At 41.2% G+C, this 20,720-nt stretch overlaps 1 protein-coding gene across 4 annotated transcripts in view; it reads right to left on the bottom strand.

Moving 5' to 3' along the window:
- Window positions 1-20,720, bottom strand: part of LOC6541212 (transcription-associated protein 1) — a 111,493-nt gene that overhangs the window by 84,657 nt on the left and 6,116 nt on the right. Inside the window, exon 3 of one of the 4 annotated variants that reach the window (XM_026983532.1) lies at window positions 1,565-1,617. The exons of the other annotated variants lie outside the window; for them this stretch is intronic. Coding sequence (XP_026839333.1) covers window positions 1,588-1,617 — 30 coding nt within the window. The 3' untranslated portion in view covers window positions 1,565-1,587. Of the gene's footprint in view, window positions 1-1,564; window positions 1,618-20,720 lie in introns of those variants that run through there. 4 annotated transcript variants of the gene reach the window in all.

Here is a 20,720-nt window from a genome sequence, read left to right as displayed (position 1 = left end):
TACTTCAGAAGCTATTGTAACATCAAAATATATTGGAAGGAAATTCAATAAATTTGCCTACATGCTGACACCGGTTTATGCTTGATATAACCATCTGTCGTCAGATTGACCAATGCATCGAGTGAAGGCCATTAATTACAGAGCTGGAGCTGTGTACATCGCTTCTGATAGCCATGGGCTGAATTAAGTCCCTAACTTAACAAATTTTAGTTTGATAGCTTTAACTTCTGTTCGAATTTTCAAGTAACGTTACATTTTAATCTATCAACAGCAGCAAAATTCGTTCCCAATAGTTTACAAGATCACAGAACCCGCATAGAATGCAGTAAGTCCAATGGCGAGAATCTGGCCGATTGGATGTGACGAGGAAATAACATTGAGTGTTTTAAGTGTACTCTATGGGAAATTGGAACTGAATATTATTCCAAAGTCACGACGAGTGACTGCGCCGTCATTGAGACAAAAGTTTCGATCTTAGTTGCAGTTGCTTGAGAACAAGAAATGCGTGTTTTGCAAGAAAGAGCCATTGCCACGTGATATTCTTAAACATGTTTAAAGCTGTTGTTTAATAAACTTTTTTGGATCATGGAACATATTTAATGAAAGTAACGTTATCGATACATGGTTAATTCGCCAAATGAGATTAAGCTTTTGTTTAATAGGATGGCCGTTATACACTGTGTTCATTGAAATAGCAATGCATAAGAAACTAAGAAATGTAAAGGTATTTTTCCACTTTTCGTGAACTTAATTTTGTATAATGGACTGTCTAGATAGAAAAAAAAGAAAGTCCCGTTATTTTTTCAAGTCATTTTTATTATCTTTACATTCTTGAGAAAACTCAATTTTTAGTCTGTTTATTAGAAAGCAGTCTGATTTTGTCCAACGAAAAGTCCCGAAATTATCAATATTTTGTAAAAGGTGAGTTTGTTTAAGTTGGTTAGTATATTTGAAAGGCCAAACAAATTTGTTATTGGGTAAAGGAAAGCACTGCTCCCAGGAAGCAAGAAAGTTGTTTCTTAAGCTTAGAGAGGAGAGAAAAACAATTACAGAAATTCAAAAAATCCTTCAATGTTCAGCCAAAATGGTATTTAATGCCATTAGATATGACGCACATCATTCACTGCTCGGCTCGTCGATCCTGATGCTGTAAGATCGTTCGGTACTATGATTGGGTATCGGTCATTAATATGCAAGGAAGAATTCTCCACCCGAACAGCTACTTTAAGAAGTCCAATTTTTGTCAAATATGGGTGCAACCAAGGCAAGTGATCTAGATGGTTTTACTAATTCCACTGAGATTTTCCAAGCAAGACTCTTCGACGAATTTCCATCACTCAGTTGTGGGGCTACAACGAGACAGCGGTCCAGAAGCTTTCTTATTGGGTGGAAAAGCCACAATAGACGATTCTAACTCCGTGACATCTGAGCGACAGCAATCTCCAGAAACAACCTAGCCTCACTGAGGCTGTTGCATTAGCGGCAATGTTGGCAGAAGCTTGACGTACGCACAGCAGGTCGTAGAAGAGACTGGCGTCAATCAGGAAATCTATGCGTTGAGAACGATGAAGAGCTGGGTCCGCGAGCTTAGGATTTTGGGGTATGTTCATATTCCAACTGCAAATGTCAATGTTTGAGCAGGTCTGATTTTTAATAATATTGGAGGCAATAACAGCAGTCGAGTAGTTAGACGTTCAATATCGTATTGAAATCTTTGCTAATGCACTATCTGTCTCATAATTACAATAGCCTATTCCGGTAACACAAGCTGATGATTTTGCCTTTATTTACAAGACTAATAAAAATGTAAAAAATAACATTAGGCTGGGCGTGGCAACATTTGGAAATAAACTTCCGTTGCGTCTATGTGGAAGCTGCATGCTTAATCTCAACATTCTAGCATTTGTAGCTCCTGAGATCGAGGCGTTCATACGAACAGTGTGTGAATCGGATCCCTCCAAACTTGTTTTACGTGGCGTGTTCCACATTAAAGGGATTACAACCACGGCACCCTATACATCTACAAAAGAGCATATGATGCACGTGTCTAGATACGCTATGTACATAGTAACCACCCCGGTAGCAATTCGAGTGCTTGCTTGCCGGGCAAGCACTCCCCCTATACTCCATAAAATCTCTACTGTTCTATGGGTCACAGTTCCCAAGTTTTGCGCAACAAGCGCCGTAACTAAAACGTCGAACACGAAGGCTCTACCCGCGATATGGGTACCAACAACAGCCACCACGATATTCCCACAAGGGGGCCGACCTCAATGTAGACCTCAGTCTTTTGGCTCCGACAAGCACGTGCGGAGCGATCTATTGCCGTATTAGTCGCCTCCTACGACAAGCTGCGGGCAAGCTGTGGCTGTGTTCTCGACCGCTAACCACTCGGCGCTGCTTCAATGTCTCTGGAAGCTGCACTCTTAAACTCAACATTCTACCTTTTGTAGTTCCTGAGATATAGGCGTTCATACGGACGGGCATGGCCAGATCGACTCGGCTACTGATCCTGATCAAGAATATATATATATATATAGAATATATATATATATAAGTTATGAACCCTCTTCCCTTCCCCTTTGCCTTACCCCCTCCCACCAGCCTGCCTAACACGCGCTTCCTCCTCTTACGCCACTTGACGGTCACCCAACTCCGCTATGCCCACTTCAAAACGCTGACTCCGCCCCTTCCCTCATCCAGCAACGCAACAGTGTATTCAATGACCCGCCGGTTGCGATGCGCTGCGTCGGCAGGCGACACAGCTACAAGACCGCTACGCCAGGCGACACAGCTACAAGACCGCTACGCCGGCCAGCGACACTTCTTGTTGTTGGCCGTGATCGCGCCGCCGAAAAACTGCTGCATCTGCAATTGTTGTTGCAGAGCGGCAGAACCGTCGGACGTTGGGTAAGCGACCGCCGACTTGGCATGGATCAAATTACGGCCGCTTACCCAAGTGCTTTACGGAGTCGCCCCTCACCCCGCACCGGCCACAAATACTTCCCACGACTCTGGAGCCGCGGCTCTAGTGCTAACCAGGCCCGGCGACAGAAGTCAGTCTTTGATTGACACCAGAACGGAGCCGACTGCAATCCTGCTTTTATTCAAATCGAATCTTCTCGCCTGAATTATTTCAATAAATAGAATTATAACGTTAAATCATCTGACTCGTCTATTTTCTGAGGATCTCTACTTCCATCATCATAGAATGACAACGATTTGGGTTACTCTCACTAGGTGAGCTATTCAGTGACGAGAGGTTGTCACCCCCCCTGCAACTATGAGTTGCATAACTGGCGCCCGAACCAAAAAAATTAAATAAAGCAAAGAAATAAATTGAAACAAGAAAAAGAAGAAAAATGAAATGTGGAAATGTGAAAAATTGGAAAAATTAGAGTGACAGTGATGTGACAGTGAACAATTAAACAATAGAAACGACCACCCGCCGCGGTGAGAATGCCCCTACAGTCTGTAGCGGGAATAACATTCTGCACGGGCGTAAAAAAGTCGCACATAACTAATTAAAAAAGACCACCCGCCACAGCGTTAATACTGTCTCCATCCAGGAGCGATATACGCGGGCGCAAAAGCGTCTTCATAAAAAATAATAGTGAAGGCCTATGTAACGACCCACTGCGGCGATTTGCCTACACTCGTTGTAGCCTATTCGCGAGTGCAATGTACATAGTGCCGAAAAGAAAAAAGGAATAAATAAAAAGAAAAGATGAAATAATCACAATAAACTCTAACTGAAATATGTGGTAATCTGCTGGATAGGCTGAGTGGTGTGGAGGCACCCGAAGAAGCTGCCCAGTAGATTGTGTGGCAACCGTACCATTAGTAGGCCAAGGCCAAAAAGGAAGAATACGGACCACCGCACCCAGTTCACTAAATTCACTCGTCACTGTCTAAACAAAAAAAAAACCAAAACCACATGAAAGATAAAAGAATAAAACATGAAACTTAAACAAATATAAAAAAAAAAAAAAACGAAAAACCGTTGCCCACATTGCTTGAATTTTCTAAAAAGAAACATCTTTATCTTTCCTCAGATTTTAAAAGAAGTACACAACACAACAATACACCTCAACACGCAAACATCGATTGTCAAGGGTGAGTGAAACCGCATTTACATCCAGTTTTCGCTTTCCTATAATAAAAAATAAAAATACGTTCTAAATATCGATTTTCTATAGTAAAAATAAAAATACGTTCTAAATATTGATTTTCTATAATAAAAAATAAAAATACGTTCTAAATATTGATTTTCTATAATAAAAATAAAAATACGTTCTAAATATTAATTTCCTATAATAAAAAATAAAAAAATACGTTCTAGATATTGATTTTCTATAATAAAAAATAGGATACGTTCTAGTTATTGATTTCCAAAAAAAAATAATACAAAATAAAATACGCCCTAAAAATTGACTCTCTAAAATAAAAATTAAAAATACGAACCCTTGGTTGACCGTCCGCCTGTCCGATCCTATCTACTTCCGATACCCCTACGCTCATAGAAATGGAAGAGATTAAAGAATCCCTTAACGCGCTCCTTGCTCAGTTGACCGGGTTACAGGATGATATGAGAAAGATAAATGGTAGACTCAGTACGCTAGAGACCGAAAACGAAAGTCGTAATCCGGTGGTCACGCCTCCGGTGCCATTGGCGCGTGCGCGCAATGAATACGAATTGAAGGAAGTCTTTACGCTTCCAGATTGCGTTAAGGAGCTTCAGACATTCGAAGGTCAGGCCGAGAGATACGTTTCATGGGTTAACCGCGCACAGGCAATTCTAAACGATTACGAGGTTATCAAAGGGAGACCTCTGTACCGCGCCGTAGTCTGCCACATTAGGCAAAAAATAAGAGGCGAGGCTGAGGAAGCTCTTGACTCTTATGGGGTTCAAGACGACGACTGGCCGGAAATCAAGAGAGTTCTGGCACTGCACTACGCGGACAAGCGCGATGTGCGTACGCTAGAATATCAGCTTGGCCAACTGACCCAGGGGAACAAAACTCTAGAGGAGTATTATCTGGAGGTGAATAAGCACCTTTCCCTTATCCTCAACGGATTGAAGGCTATGGGTTATCCAATGGAGGCGGTTAGGGCCCTCTCAGAACACTCGAGGGACAAGGCCCTTGATGTCTTTATCCGGGGAGTCGGCAATGATGCCTCGAGGTTACTGGTCATGCGCAGACCAAAAGATTTACAAGAAGCATACTTCTTTTGCAAGGAGTTACAGGCTGTTGCCCCAAGAGGGGGTCACTTTACCCAGTCCTCCGCGCCGGCGAGTTTTGTGCCAAATACCCGGTTCTACCGGCCGCCAAACGCTCCTCGCTTTTCTTCCCCCTATCAGGGAACCGGTAGACCTTCACCAGGCTCGGGATATGGTGGGCCCCAAAACAACAGCCGCTTCCAGGGCCCGAGGCCAGCCATAAAAATGGAGTCGAACCGGTCGGGCCAATCCCACCGCTCAGACTATAGGTCCCCCCAGAACGAGGGTTCTGGAATAAAGCGAACATCGAACGAATACCAGAACCCGTTCCAAAGGGCAACAAAACTATACCACATGGAGCCCATAACCGACCCTTCTATTACAATTCCTGTTGAGCATGGCGAGGTCCTTCCAGCTGATCGCTACTACGATCAGCTCGGTGCTGAAGACGCTAGGATGCCTCGTCAGGAGGCTGTGGAAGAGAGGGACGACCCTGAAATGGGAACTGAAGGCCCAAATTTTATGACCGAGGCCTCTCCAGCGTCCCATACCTAGAATACGAAGGGAAAGATGGGGCTAAATTACAATTTCTGATCGATACCGGCGCAAACAAAAATTTCATCAGCCCCAGAATCGCCGCCGGGTCGACTGTCCTCCCTATCCCCTTCCGCGTCCAATCGGCTACGGGCTCCGTTACAATAACGCGCTGCGTAGCCGGGAAGTTTTTTAAGAAATTAGGAAATGACCTGACCCTCACCTTCTTTGTCCTCCCCGGTCTGAATACCTTTGATGGTATCATAGGGGACGACACCCTCAAAGATCTAAAGGCTTTAGTAGACAGAAAGAACAACTGCTTGGTCATATCCCCTGGGATAAAGATCCCCCTTCTTGCCAAAAGGTCCCCCAACGTGAATGCCTTAATAGACCCAACACATCCGGATGGTGTAAAACAGACCCTAAAGGCCTTAATTGACGAGTATTCGCAGCTCTTCGACCCCTTGTCACCGGGCGAGGCCGTCGATACTTGTGTAAGGGCAGAAATCCGCACAAACACTTCAGACCCAATTTACGCGAAAAGTTACCCCTACCCAGCGAACTTGAGGTCTGAAGTGGATAAGCAAATCAGGGAACTCTTGACTGAGGGTATCATACGTCCGTCTAAAAGTCCGTATAACTCTCCGGTGTGGATAGTACCGAAAAAGCCGAAACCGGATGGCGAAAAGCAATGGCGACTAGTCATCGACTTTAAACGGCTGAATGCGGTCACGATTTCCGACACCTACCCGATCCCGGACATAAATTCCACACTGGCTAGCCTCGGCGGAGCCAAATATTTTACAACACTTGACCTTACTTCGGGGTTTCACCAAATACACATGAAACCATCCGACACCGTGAAAACGGCATTTTCCACCCTTAACGGGAAATATGAGTTCCTCCGCCTTCCCTTCGGCTTGAAAAACGCCCCGGCTATCTTCCAACGTATGATCGATGATGTCCTTCGGGAACACATCGGCAAAATTTGTTACGTATATATTGACGATATCATCGTCTTTAGTAACGATTATGATAGCCACTGGGAAAACCTTCGCCTGGTCTTTGAATGTCTTAAAAAGGCCCGGCTTCAAGTTAATCTGACCAAAACTCAATTCTTGTCCACCCAGGTCGAGTTTCTCGGCTATATTGTCAGTCATGACGGTATCAGAGCGGACATTAAAAAGGTCGAAGCCATATCAAAAATGAAACCCCCTGGCAATATCAAGGAACTGAAAAGCTTCCTTGGGATGACATCCTATTATAGGAAGTTTATTCGCGATTATGCAAAAATCGCCAAACCTTTGACCAATTTGACCCGCGGGGAATCCGCTCGCGTTAAGGCGAACCAGTCTAAAAGAGTCCCGGTCGAGCTCGATCACACGGCCCTACAGGCTTTTGACGACCTCAAGGCAACCCTATCCTCTTCAGAAGTGCTTGCCTTCCCAGACTTCAGCAAGCCATTCCATTTGACCACAGATGCGTCTAACTATGCTCTGGGAGCTGTATTGTCGCAAGACATTGAGGGAAAAGACCGCCCCATAGCTTACATCTCGCGCACTCTGTCCAAAACTGAAGAAAACTATGCCACTATAGAAAAGGAGATGCTTGCTATAGTATGGGCACTGGACAACCTCAGGTCCTATTTGTATGGCGCTGCATCCGTTAAGGTTTATACAGACCACCAACCTTTGACGTTTGCGCTAGGGAGTAGAAATTTCAATGCCAAATTGAAACGTTGGAAGGCGAGAATTGAGGAGTACAACTGCGTACTCATTTACACGCCTGGTAAATCCAACGTCGTTGCCGACGCCTTGTCTCGTATTCTTCAGATGAACCATTACCTCGATGAGTGCCGTTCAGACACTGCATCGGCTACTGAAGGGGGCTCCACCATTCATAGCGCGGACGAAGACTCGTCTCACCTACTCCCCCACGTAGAAGTCCCCATTAACGTATACCGCAACCAATTGGTTTTCGATCCCAACCGATCGGAATATTTGTGCGAGCAACCGCACAGGGGCTTCGTGCGTCATCTCATTCCGGTTGGAGTTGGTCTTCTATCCGATTTGGTCGTTACCCTGGGAAAATACCTCAAACCATCGGTGATCAACGGGGTTAAGATTCCGGAAATTTACCTGTCATCATTCCAACATCAATGCTTAGAGAATTTTGCCTCGTTCAAAATACGAATAACGCAAAGGTTGGTGACAGATTTGTCGGATCCCGAGGAGGTCTGTGAAGTTATTGAAAAAGAACATCGCAGAGCTCACAGGGGTGCTAAGGAGGTGCGCCTACAAATTTTGGAGAAATTTTATTTCCCTCAGATGGCCAGCACGATCCGCAAGCAACTCTCGTCATGCGAGTGTTGTAAACTCTACAAGTACGAGAGACACCCCAATAAACCGCTCCTTCAACCGACACCTATCCCAAAATATCCGTGCGAAATCCTTCACATCGATATTTTTACCTTAGAAAAGAAAATCTACTTGAGCTGTATAGACAAGTTCACCAAATTTGCCAAACTCTTCCCATTAGAATCAAAATCTTCAATTCATCTACGAGAAAGACTAGTAGAGGTGCTTCATTATTTCACCGTCCCGAAGGTATTGGTCTCAGATAATGAGAGGGGCCTCCTGTGCCCGACGGTACTGAACTATTTGCGTACGCTGGGGATTGCACTCTACAATACTCCGACTCAGAAAAGCGAAGTCAATGGTCAAATCGAGAGGTTTCACTCCACCTTCCTTGAGATTTACCGATGTTTGAAAGGTGAACACCCTGACTTCAAGTTCAACGAATTGGTCGCTATAGCAGTGGACAGATACAACAATTCTGTTCACTCGGTGACTGAGAATAAGCCGGCGGACCTGTTCTTCGACCGCTCAGCCAGGATCAACTACCAGGGTCTGACAAACTTCAGGACAAAGGTCCTAGAGGATGTTAGAGGCTTAATAGAATATAGGCAGAAACTCACTAACGCGACCCACAATAAGACCCGTTCCGAACCCGTGTCTTACGATCAAGGAGACAGGGTATTTGTCGCAAATAAACAAATTAATACCAAAGATAAGCCGCGTTTCAGGGCCGAAGAGGTTGCTGAGGATAGGAACGTGACGGTTAAATCTAAGACAGGCAAAATTTTTCATAAGTCCGATTTGCGGAAATAAACAAGAATCATAGTAATAATAATAAAAAAGCGCTGGACAGTACATGTGTGTTTCACAAACTTTCTTACACACACACAATTGTGCCCCTCCCTTACTACACGTAACCCTAAGCACACAATGAGGAATCAAACACCTACCCCAAAAAATTTAATACTGCAAGCTACATTTTTTAATTGCAAGCATCATCGTGGCCCAAATGGTGGGAGCTGCGGACATCTTCAAATATGAAGCTCCGGTTGTGCCGCTGCAGGAAGGCACAGTTTGGCGGGTCAACGGTCGATTCAAACTGGCACATGTAATCGACTTGGCAAGGCTCGAGGCACTGGTTCAGGAGGTTCAACGTGAGGCTAAGCTATTAATGGATCCCAGGATTGAAGCGCTGGTAACACACTACCTGGAAGAATCGCGGGAAGGCCTGTCAAGACTGATGGGAACGCGGCGCGGACGACGCTCACTGGACTGGATTGGGTCCGCGTGGAAGTGGATTGCGGGTTCTCCGGACGCATCGGATTGGGACGCCATACTTCGCGCGCAGGAAAACGTCGTCAAAACAGCCGACCAGCAAGTAAGGATAAACGCTGGCCTGTTCGACGCCTCACACGAGTCCCTGAGACAACTGAACGAGGTAGCTGCGAGGGTCAATGCCATCGATGGAGATGTACACACGGCAACGACGCTACTGCACAAGGCCCTGATCATCGATAGTCAGGTCGGCGAGCTGACCCAAGCTTGCCAATTGGCTAAGACAGGAATTGTAAACTCCCGCTTACTTGACCACGGAGAGGTACAAACAATTTTGACTGAGGTCAGGAACTTGCCGTACCAGAACACAGTAGAAGCACTGGAATTTTCCCGCCCGTCTGTGCTAACAAATGGAACGGCGCTGCTGTACATTTTGTCTATGCCCAAGGTCGCCCCCAAGGACTACCGCCTTCTTCTTCTTCTTCCGGCAACGCATGGAGGAAAACAAGTCATGGTCAAACATGACAAAGTCGCCGTAACCACCGAAGAGACCTACGCCGTAGTAGACGACTGCCTCTCCATGGGAAACACGACTGTTTGCCCGGAGAAGAGTCTTCTGAAGCTAGACGAGAACGGATGCATCCCCAAGCTGCTAAAGGGCGGCCAGGCTAAATGCGAACTTCTCAGGAGCAATGAGGAGCGCATAGAACTGGTCGAGGATGGGACAATGTTCCTGTCTAATTTCAACGGGACGATGGAGGTCGGATCCAGAACCCACCACTTGGCTGGAACTTACATAGTCCAGTTCGCAAATGAGACGATCAGTGTGGCCGGAAGAACTTACACGAGCTACTCCTCGACGCACTTTACAGTCATGCCGGCAGTACTCACTTCTATAACTGCCACGGGATACGCGCCTTCACTGCACTACGTCAACGCCTTTAATATGGAGAACCTGAAGAGACTCTCCGGTATGTCCGAGAAGGTCTCCTTCTCCTTCCTGGTGGAAGCATTGGTCGCCTTGGTTATCGGAGTGGCCCTATACACCGTATGGAGGAAGTTAACATCGACCAAGGGGATCCCAATCATAAAAGACGGCACATTGGACCTGGAGGTACAAGAAGCTAACAGGGCACCCAAGGCCCAATAATCTGCGGGACGCAGATCTTGAGGGGGGAGGAGTTATGAACCCTCTTCCCTTCCCCTTTGCCTTACCCCCTCCCACCAGCCTGCCTAACACGCGCTTCCTCCTCTTACGCCACTTGACGGTCACCCAACTCCGCTATGCCCACTTCAAAACGCTGACTCCGCCCCCTCCCTCATCCAGCAACGCAACAGTGTATTCAATGACCCGCCGGTTGCGATGCGCTGCGTCGGCAGGCGACACAGCTACAAGACCGCTACGCCAGGCGACACAGCTACAAGACCGCTACGCCGGCCAGCGACACTTCTTGTTGTTGGCCGTGATCGCGCCGCCGAAAAACTGCTGCATCTGCAATTGTTGTTGCAGAGCGGCAGAACCGTCGGACGTTGGGTAAGCGACCGCCGACTTGGCATGGATCAAATTACGGCCGCTTACCCAAGTGCTTTACGGAGTCGCCCCTCACCCCGCACCGGCCACAAATACTTCCCACGACTCTGGAGCCGCGGCTCTAGTTCTAACCAGGCCCGGCGACAGAAGTCAGTCTTTGATTGACACCAGAACGGAGCCGACTGCAATCCTGCTTTTATTCAAATCGAATCTTCTCGCCTGAATTATTTCAATAAATCGAATTATAACGTTAAATCATCTGACTCGTCTATTTTCTGAGGATCTCTTTTTCCATCATCATAGAATGACAACGATTTGGGTTACTCTCACTAGGTGAGCTATTCAGTGACGAGAGGTTGTCACCCCCCGTGCAACTATGAGTTGCATAACTTATATATATAGAATATATATATATATATATATATATATATATATATATATATGTATATATATATATAATATATATATATAGAATATATATATATATATATATATATGTATATATATATATAATATATATATATAGAATATATATATATATATATGTATAGAATATATATATAGTGACATATCCATAAGTCCCTTAGACTTAAGCACATGCCTACTAATTTAAACACACAACAAGCATACCCAATACTACCCTATACCTCACAATTGTAAATCAGCATACCCCATATTACTCTTTATGCACTCAGCCCCTAGATAAGAATAAAACTGTCACCAGAATCCCAGAACCAAAGCCAAGCGGAAAAACCCCAAGTAATACGAATACAGGATGTTATTTAAACAAATCACCCACTGGTAGACTAAACATTCTTTGCCTAATTGACACGTTCCCACGTTCAAAGTTCGGTCTCGCAAACTCGAAAACAAAAGTTTTAAATTTCAAATAAACAAAATCTTAAGAATCTAAGAGCACTTCTATCCAAGAGCGAGCGCACTTGAATCCAAAAGAAATGCAGACAACTCCAAAGCTCTCTCCCCAATCCAAAGTCCATATTTGAAAAGCTCGAACCCGAGGCTTGAACGTTAATCAATCTAGATCAATAAGTTGAGTTCAGTTTGAGACCTAATACTAATCGGTCGGTGTTCTTCAATAAAACCTTTGTAATATTTCGGTCAAATAAAAATATATTTTTTTGACATACGGATGCTATGAACGTGTAATTGGTGCATCAGTAGGATCCAATAGTTAAAAAGAGTCTTTTAATACTGTACTGGGCAATTGAAAGGATCCGCTATACAACTAGCTATCCTAGCCTGGCGAATTAAAATAGTGATTCAAAACTAATTGTGATCCGCAAAGGAATCTACATGCAAGTAGCACTCTAAAAACAAAAACCCGAGTGGTCAGAAACAATCTGTATTAAAACAAAAGCCCGTGCGGTCGGAAACAAGATTTAACTTAAAAAAAAAAACTTTGTAATTCCGTAGGTTTATCAAAACCTAAAAACTACAATTAAAATTTAGTGCAACAAGAACTATGTGAAAACTAAAAATGGCAAATCCTGCACAACTCTCAGAGATTCATTTGAATCAATTCTTGCATCAAATAGAAAAACTAAACTTCTACGATGGTACATCTGGCAAACTATCTGGGTTTATCAACCAAATCGAGTAGCTACTCAGTTTATACCCTACACAAGATGCCCGACAAATTCATATCATCTACGGATCCATAAAACGCCTATTGGTAGACGCAGCGCAAGAAGTCGTCATCCAGGAACGAGCAAATACATGGATGGAAATGAAAGCAGCACTAGGAATGGCATTCAAGGATCGCAGACCCTACATATCACTGATAAGACAACTTGAAGATACAACATACCCTGGAAGCATCAGTAAGTTCATCGAGAAACTCGAAGTACAATATTGGATTATGTATGATAAATTAGAATTAGGAAATGACCCCATAGATAAGGTAAACTACACTGAAATGTTAAAGAGAACAATTAAAACCACTATAGATAGAAAATTGCCAGATAGAATGTACATGTCATTAGCGCGGAAAGACATTGATACTATTGCTAAATTAAAACAAGCCACGATGGAGCTAGGTTTATACGACGGTAACCCCGAAAATCAATATTTTAATAAATTAGACAGGCATAAGCAGAAGAACAGAGGAAATATGAATCAAAGATACTTTAACAGCAGACATAATAGTTATGGCACTCACTACCCTGTAACAAATCAAAATATAAACAGGCAAGCCCCAAATCAATTTATGACCAATCAAAATCAATACATGACTCGTCCTATACCTTCCGATCAGAGGGGAAATTATTATACTTTTAGAAGGGATTTAAATCAAGGCAGACAAAACAATCCTCTCAATTTTCAACCTTCAAATTCAAACGTGAACAATAATAGGCCGGTAAAAAGACAACGAGAAAGTCAGAGTGGGCAAATGATGATGGATGTAAATTTTCATCAGACTGCCTCGGAAACTCAAGAAACGCGGGAAAACGAATCAGTCCCCATGTTCTAATAAGTTATCATAACAATCAGTATAAAGGAATGATCGACACAGGCTCCTCGATCAACCTCCATCATAAAAGAAACTTTTGCAAACCTAAAGGAAGAAGAAGATTTGATAGTATATACCATAAAAGGGACAATAAAATTAAAAAGAACCATTATAATGAAACCCACTCCAGTATGTCCGTCCGTACAAAAATTCTATGTCGAAAATATCTCGAAGAAACAAAAGCAAAAATTGACTACGAAAAAGAAACAGTGACTCTAGGTTCAAGAACCTACAAATTTAGGTACGAAGAAGAAAAAGTCGAAATGCCCGCAAAATGCCTTAAACCCAAGCTAAAGCCCAAGCTTAAGCCCAAGCTTAAACAAAAGGAAGAGACCGCATCAACAAAATGCCTCGCTCCAAAAGTAAACATTGACACAATGGACAATGATGAAAGACAGTTTGATCCAAAATCAGTTGGCGAAGATATAGTCAACTTCGCGATAAATAACGAATTACGCGAATGTAACTAATACAGACTCGAACATTTGAATGTAGAAGAAGTCGAACGTTTAAAGAAGGTCCTTTATGAATATAGAGACATTCAGTACAAAGACGGAGAAAATTTGACCTTCACAAGTACCATTAAACATGTTATCCAAACTCAACACGAAGATCCAGTTTACCGAAAACCTTATAAATACCCCCAAAGTGTTGACCAAGAAGTCAACAAACAAATTAATGAAATGATAGAACAAGGTATAATTCGCAAATCGAAGTCGCCTTATTGTTCTCCCATTTGGGTGGTCCCTAAAAAGGCAGACGCCTCTGGGAAACAGAAATTTAGGTTAGTAGTGGATTATAGAAATCTCAACGAAATAACTGTCAACGACAAATTCCACATTCCTAGAATGGATGAGATATTGGATAAACTCGGACGATGCCAATATTTTACAACGATTGATCTAGCCAAAGGTTTTCACCAAATTCAAATGGATAAGAATTCCATCGCGAAAACCGCCTTTTCAACCAAACACGGACACTACGAATATAAACGCATGCCCTTTGGTTTGAAAAATGCCCCTGCAACTTTTCAGAGATGTATGAACAATCTTCTGGAAGATTTTATCTACAAGGACTGCCTAGTATACCTAGACGATATTATAATTTACTCCACTTCATTGGAGGAACACATTCTATCTCTAAGGAAAGTCTTTGAGAAACTCATGGATGCTAACTTAAAATTACAGCTAGACAAATGTGAGTTCATGAAGAAGGAAACCGAATTCCTGGGACATATTGTAACCACAAACGGCATCAAACCTAATCCAAACAAAACTAATGCAATCACAAACTTTCCATTACCTAAGACACCAAAACAAATAAAATCATTTTTGGGATTATGTGGGTTCTATCGCAAGTTCATCCCTAACTTTGCCAAGGTAGCTAAACCTATGACCCTTAAACTAAAGAAAGGTGCAGTAATCGACACTAAAAATAAAGACTACATTGAATCGTTCGAAAGGCTAAAAGTTCTAATAACTTCAGACCCCATACTGATATATCCAGATTTCTCGAAACCATTCTCGCTGACAACCGATGCAAGTAATTTAGCTATTGGTGCTGTGCTATCTCAGAATCATAAACCCATCTGTTATGCCAGTAGAACACTAAATGAACATGAGATTAATTACGCTACAATCGAGAAAGAACTGTTAGCTATCGTTTGGACATATTTATTCGGTAGACCGACGCCCTTTCCCGCACAAAAATCGAAGAAGCCATTGCTAGGTGAAGTCGCAGATAGCGCAAACGCAACAGTCCACAGCTCGAGTGAAGATAATTTAAATTACATATCAATAACAGAGAGACCACTTAATTATTTTTCTAGACAGTTAGAACTAGAAAAAGGAAATAACGACACGACCAACGTAAGCCATTATTTTCAAAAGCTAAAAATCAAAATAATTTATAAAGAAATGACAGTTGAATTCGCCAAAAACATCATTAAGGAATATTTGTGCACTAAGAACAGCGCTATTTTCTTCCCTAATAACGAAGATTTTTTGATTTTCCAGAGGGCATACACTGAAATCATAAGCCCTAACAGTTTTACTAAATTACTAAGATGTACCAAAAAACTAATAGATATTTTAACCTACGCCGAATTTAAAGATTTAATATTGAAAAGACATAAAGAAGTTCTACACCCAGGAATAGAAAAAACAACCAACTGGTTTAAAGAAGAATACTATTTCCCAGATAGCCAAAAATTAATCCATAATATCATTAATGAATGCGAAATCTGTAATATAGCGAAAACCGAACACAGAAATTGACATTTGAAACAACTCCAGAAATATTCAACGTAAGAGAAAAATACGTAATAGATTTCTATATCACCGGAAACCAAATATTTCTATCATGCATAGACATCTATTCGAAATTTGCATCACTCATTGAGGTAAAAAGTATAGATTGATTAGAAGCAAAGAGGGCTATAACGAAAATATTTAATGACATGGGAAAACCACAAGAAATAAAAGCGGACAAAGACTCAGCATTCATGTGCATAGCTCTGCAGAATTGGTTAAGAACTGAAGGCGTAAACATATCCGTCACTACAAGTAAAAAAGGAGTATCCGATATAGAGAGGTTCCATAAAACAGTAAACGAGAAACTAAGAATCATTGGCAGCGAACAAAATATAGAGGATAGATGTACCAAATTTGAAACAATCCTATTTGTTTACAATCATAAAACTAAACATAACACTACCAAAAGACCTCCGGCAGATATATTTTTGTATGCAGGAAGCCCAGACTTTAATGTCCAGCAAAATAAAATCGACAAAATCAATAAACTTGATGAGAAGAGACATGAGTTTGCAATCAACCCGAGATATAGACAAACCCCACTTGTAAAAAGCAAGGTAACCAACCCATTCAAGAAAACAGGACAAATCGAACAATTAGACGAAAAACATTTCGAAGAGACAAATCGCGGTAGGAAAATCGTACACTATAAGTCAAAATTCAAAAAGCAGAAGAAAATTAATAATAGTAAATACGATAATTCCAGACAACCCGAAGAAAGTTAAGCGATGCCATATACTTCCCATATTACTTATTTGCATGATACCCTTTATCACCATGGTCCAATCCAGTAATATAGAAGTAAACCCACTCAATGCCAAGAATGGATACCTTATATTCCAAACAGGAACAATATAAATTCCGATAAGTTACGGATACCATTATTTAAGCATAAACATAACGAAGACAATGCTAACGTTTGAGAACCTAGTAATAGAAGAGGCAAAAGTTTTTCCAAATGTACCCCAAATTCAATATCTAGTTGAGAAATTAAAACGGGAAATCAATGGATTAAGAATTATTAAACGAAGTAAAAGAGGCCTTTTAAATGTAGTAGGAACAGCGTATAAATATTTATTTGGCACCTTAGACCAGAACGACAGGGATGAGTTGGAAGGAAAAATCAATAACCTTTCAGAAAATTCCGTGAAAACCCATGACTTAAACATGGTTATAGACGAAATCAACAGCGGAATAGACATTATTAACAAGCTCAGAGTAGAGAAAGAAAATAACCAACAGATCGCGAAATTAATATTCAATTTACAACAATTCACAGAAAATATAGAAGATATCGAATTAGGAATGCAGCTAACTAGGTTAGGAATCTTTAACCCGAATCTATTAAAACATGATTACTTGAAACAATTAAACTCAGAAAAAATGTTAAAAATAAGAACATCAACTTGGCTTAAAACAGATACAAACGAAATTTTAATTATTTCTCATGTTCCAAGTGAAGTCACAAAAGTTCCAATCTTTCAAGTAGTTCCGTACCCAGATGAACATAATAATATTCTAACTGAGCAAATATTCGATAAGTTCTATATTTTCAATAATAAAGTATACCATAAGGATACAGAGTTAGTAATATATGACAAATGCATAGTTGGACTAATCAAACAAGAAGAAACTCAGTGTATATATACTAAGACTCATACAAAATTTCAGATCAATTACATAGAACCAAATATACTAATTACATGGAATCTACCAGAAACAATTATCAATCAAGATTGCACTAACAACAAAATTGTAATATCAGGAAAAAATATTGTAAAGATTAAAAATTGTACAATCCAAATTGATGAATTCATAATTTCAAACAATCTAGCAGATTTCACACAAACAATTTACATTACTAATAATGTTACAAAATTAGAACCTATAGAGTATTTACAAACCAAGGAAATAATAAATTCACATGTAAAATACTACAATGTATTCCAAATAATATGTGTGACAACTTTTGTAATTACAACTATAAGCCTAATTCTGTACTCAACATATAAGTTTAAAAATATACCTAAGAAAATAATGATAAAATATTGTAAAACAAAAGAAGAACATCCGCACCCAGTAACTATTGATAATATTCAATCAGAAAACAATTTAATTCAATCACAAATGTTATGTTATACCCAAATTGTCCAAATTTAGTGACCTGAGGACAGGCCAAATTCAAAGGTTGGGGGAGTGACATATCCATAAGTCCCTTAGACTTAAGCACATGCCTACTTATTTAAACACACAACAAGCATACCCAATACTACCCTATACCTCACAATTGTAAATCAGCATACCCCATATAACCCTTTATGCACTCAGCCCCTAGATAAGAATAAAACTGTCACCAGAATCCCAGAACCAAGGCCAAGCGGAAAAACCCCAAGTAATACGAATACAGGATGTTATTTAAACAAATCACCCACTGGTAGACTAAACATTCTTTGCCTAATTGTCACGTTCCCACGTTCAAAGTTCGGACTCGCAAACTCGAAAACAAAAGTTTTAAATTTCAAATAAACAAAATCTTAAGAATCTAAGAGCACTTGTATCCAAGAGCGAGCGAACTTGAATCTAAGAGAAATGCAGATAACTCCAAAGCTCTCTCCCCAATCCAATGTCCATATTTGAAAAGCTCGAACCCGAGGCTTGAACGTTAATCAATCTAGATCAATAAGTTGAGTTCAGTTTGAGACCTAATACTAATCGGTCGGTGTTCTTCAATAAAACCTTTGTAATATTTCGGTCAAATAAAAATATATTTTTTTGACATACGGATGTTATGAACGTGTAATTATATATATATATATTCGGTAAAAACGAATTAAAATCGAATGCCCATGTTTGCTCACCAATTAGTTTTTTTTGCCAACGTTGCAGAAAATTTTTTTGCACATCTATAGAAATTTCCAAGATATTAAATATAAAAACAATTTTTAAGTGTGGGCATGACGGTTTGTGGGCTCTAACAGAGTAAGAGTGGCAAAATCATTTCACAAAATCTCCATGTCTAATCTCAGCTTTCTAGCTTCTGTAGTGCCTAAGATCTCGACGTTCAGACGGATAGACAGATCGACACGGCTATTAATACTGATCAAGAAAATATATACTTTATATAGTCGGAAACGATTCCTTCAACCTGTTACATACATTCATTCAACGAAAATAGTATACCATTTTACTCTACGAGTAACGGATATAATAAAGACAATGAACTTCAAAAATCAGAAATATGAAATAACAACTTCAAAAAATTTAAAAGAATATAAAACTATATTATGTACCACGTATGTTAACTATTGTTAAAAATAAAAAAATTTATTACTTATCACTTAAAACCGAAATATATTTATTCACAGTATTAAAAATTGTAATTTTGCACCGTCAGTTAACACATATTTACCTTTAGGAGCCTAGTAAAGAAAAAAAAGTTGTTAAATTCTAAATATATTTTGAACCTTTAAAAGGAGGGTCCAAATACCAAAATACCCTTGACACCAAACCCAGCCAAAAACTTATATTTCCCGGGTAATGAGTAACCATGAGCCAACTATAGGAGTAATACGAATCAATACGACATAAATATTTCCCTTGCTATCGATCGACAAAACAATATGCTTTGACAAATCTAAATTAATTAAATAACATATAAGATTGTCAAATATCTCTCTTCCGCCTTTTTGTCTTTTGAATTTCGCGGCTATGTACAAAGCGCTATAGAGCTCGTATCTGGCAATACTATACATAATTTGAAAGGTCTTGACATAACATACAAAACGACGCTATGCATGATTAGTTTGGATATTGCTTACAACAGTTATAGACGTGTAAACAAGGCAAATCCGTTAGAGAAACGTTCCGTGACATTTTGGGGGATGGTACTCTATCACTTCGAACCGCGGAGGAATGGTTTCGACGATTCAGAGTCGGTGAAAACGACACCATGGATAAGCCAGCCGACGGAAGACCTGTGACGACAAATACCGATCAAATCATGGAATACATCGAGTTAGACCGGCATGTGGCATCTCGTGACATCGCCCAGGAGATGGGAGTTAGTCACCAAACCATTTTAAACCATCTGCAGAAGGCTGGATACAAAAAAAAGGCTTTATGTTTGGGTGCCGCATGATTTGACGCAAAAAAACCTTCTGGACCGAATCAACGCCTGCGATATGCTGCTGAAACGGAACGAACTCGACCCATTCTTGAAGCGGATGGTGACTGGCGACGAAAAATGGATCACATACGACAATATCAATCGAAAACGGTCGTGGTCGAAGTCCGGTGAATCGTCCCAAACAGTGGCCAAGCCGGGATTGACGGCCAGGAAGGTTTTGCTGTGTGTTTGGTGGGATTGGAAGGGAATCATCCACTATGAGCTGCTCCCATATGGCCAGACGCTTAATTCTACCATCTACTGCGAACAACTGGACCGCTTGAAGCAGGCGATCGACCAGAAGCGTCCAGAATTGGCCAACAGGAAGGGTGTAGTGTTCCACCAGGACAACGCCAGACCACACACTTCGTTGATGACTCGTCAGAAGCTACGGGAGCTCGGATGGGAGGTTTTATCGCATCCACCATATAGCCCGGACATAGCGCCAAGTGATTACCACCTGTTCCTGTCCATGGCGAATGCCCTTGGTGGTGTAAAGTTGAACTCAAAAGAGGCTTGTGAAAAGTGGCTGTCGGAGTTCTTCGCAAATAAGGAGGGGGGCTTCTACGAGGGAGGTATTATGAAGTTTCCGTCTAGATGGAAACAGATTATCGAACAAAACGGCGCCTATTTTAACTAAATCCGATCACTGTAACACTTTTTATAAAGCATTATTGAATAAAGAGCAGAAATGCGGAACGGAGATATTTGACAACCTATTATGTAGACTGGAAACCTATTCATCAGGCCACAGTTTTGACCAACCGAAATCTTCTGATAACTCATTATTTTCTG

This window comes from Drosophila erecta, unplaced genomic scaffold (genome assembly GCF_003286155.1).
Source record: "Drosophila erecta strain 14021-0224.00,06,07 unplaced genomic scaffold, DereRS2 tig00000307-arrow-arrow-pilon, whole genome shotgun sequence".
Classification (NCBI taxonomy): Eukaryota; Metazoa; Arthropoda; class Insecta; order Diptera; family Drosophilidae; genus Drosophila; species Drosophila erecta.
The sequence above is the reverse complement of the archived record's forward strand: the minus strand, read 5'-3'. Positions and strand labels throughout refer to the sequence as shown.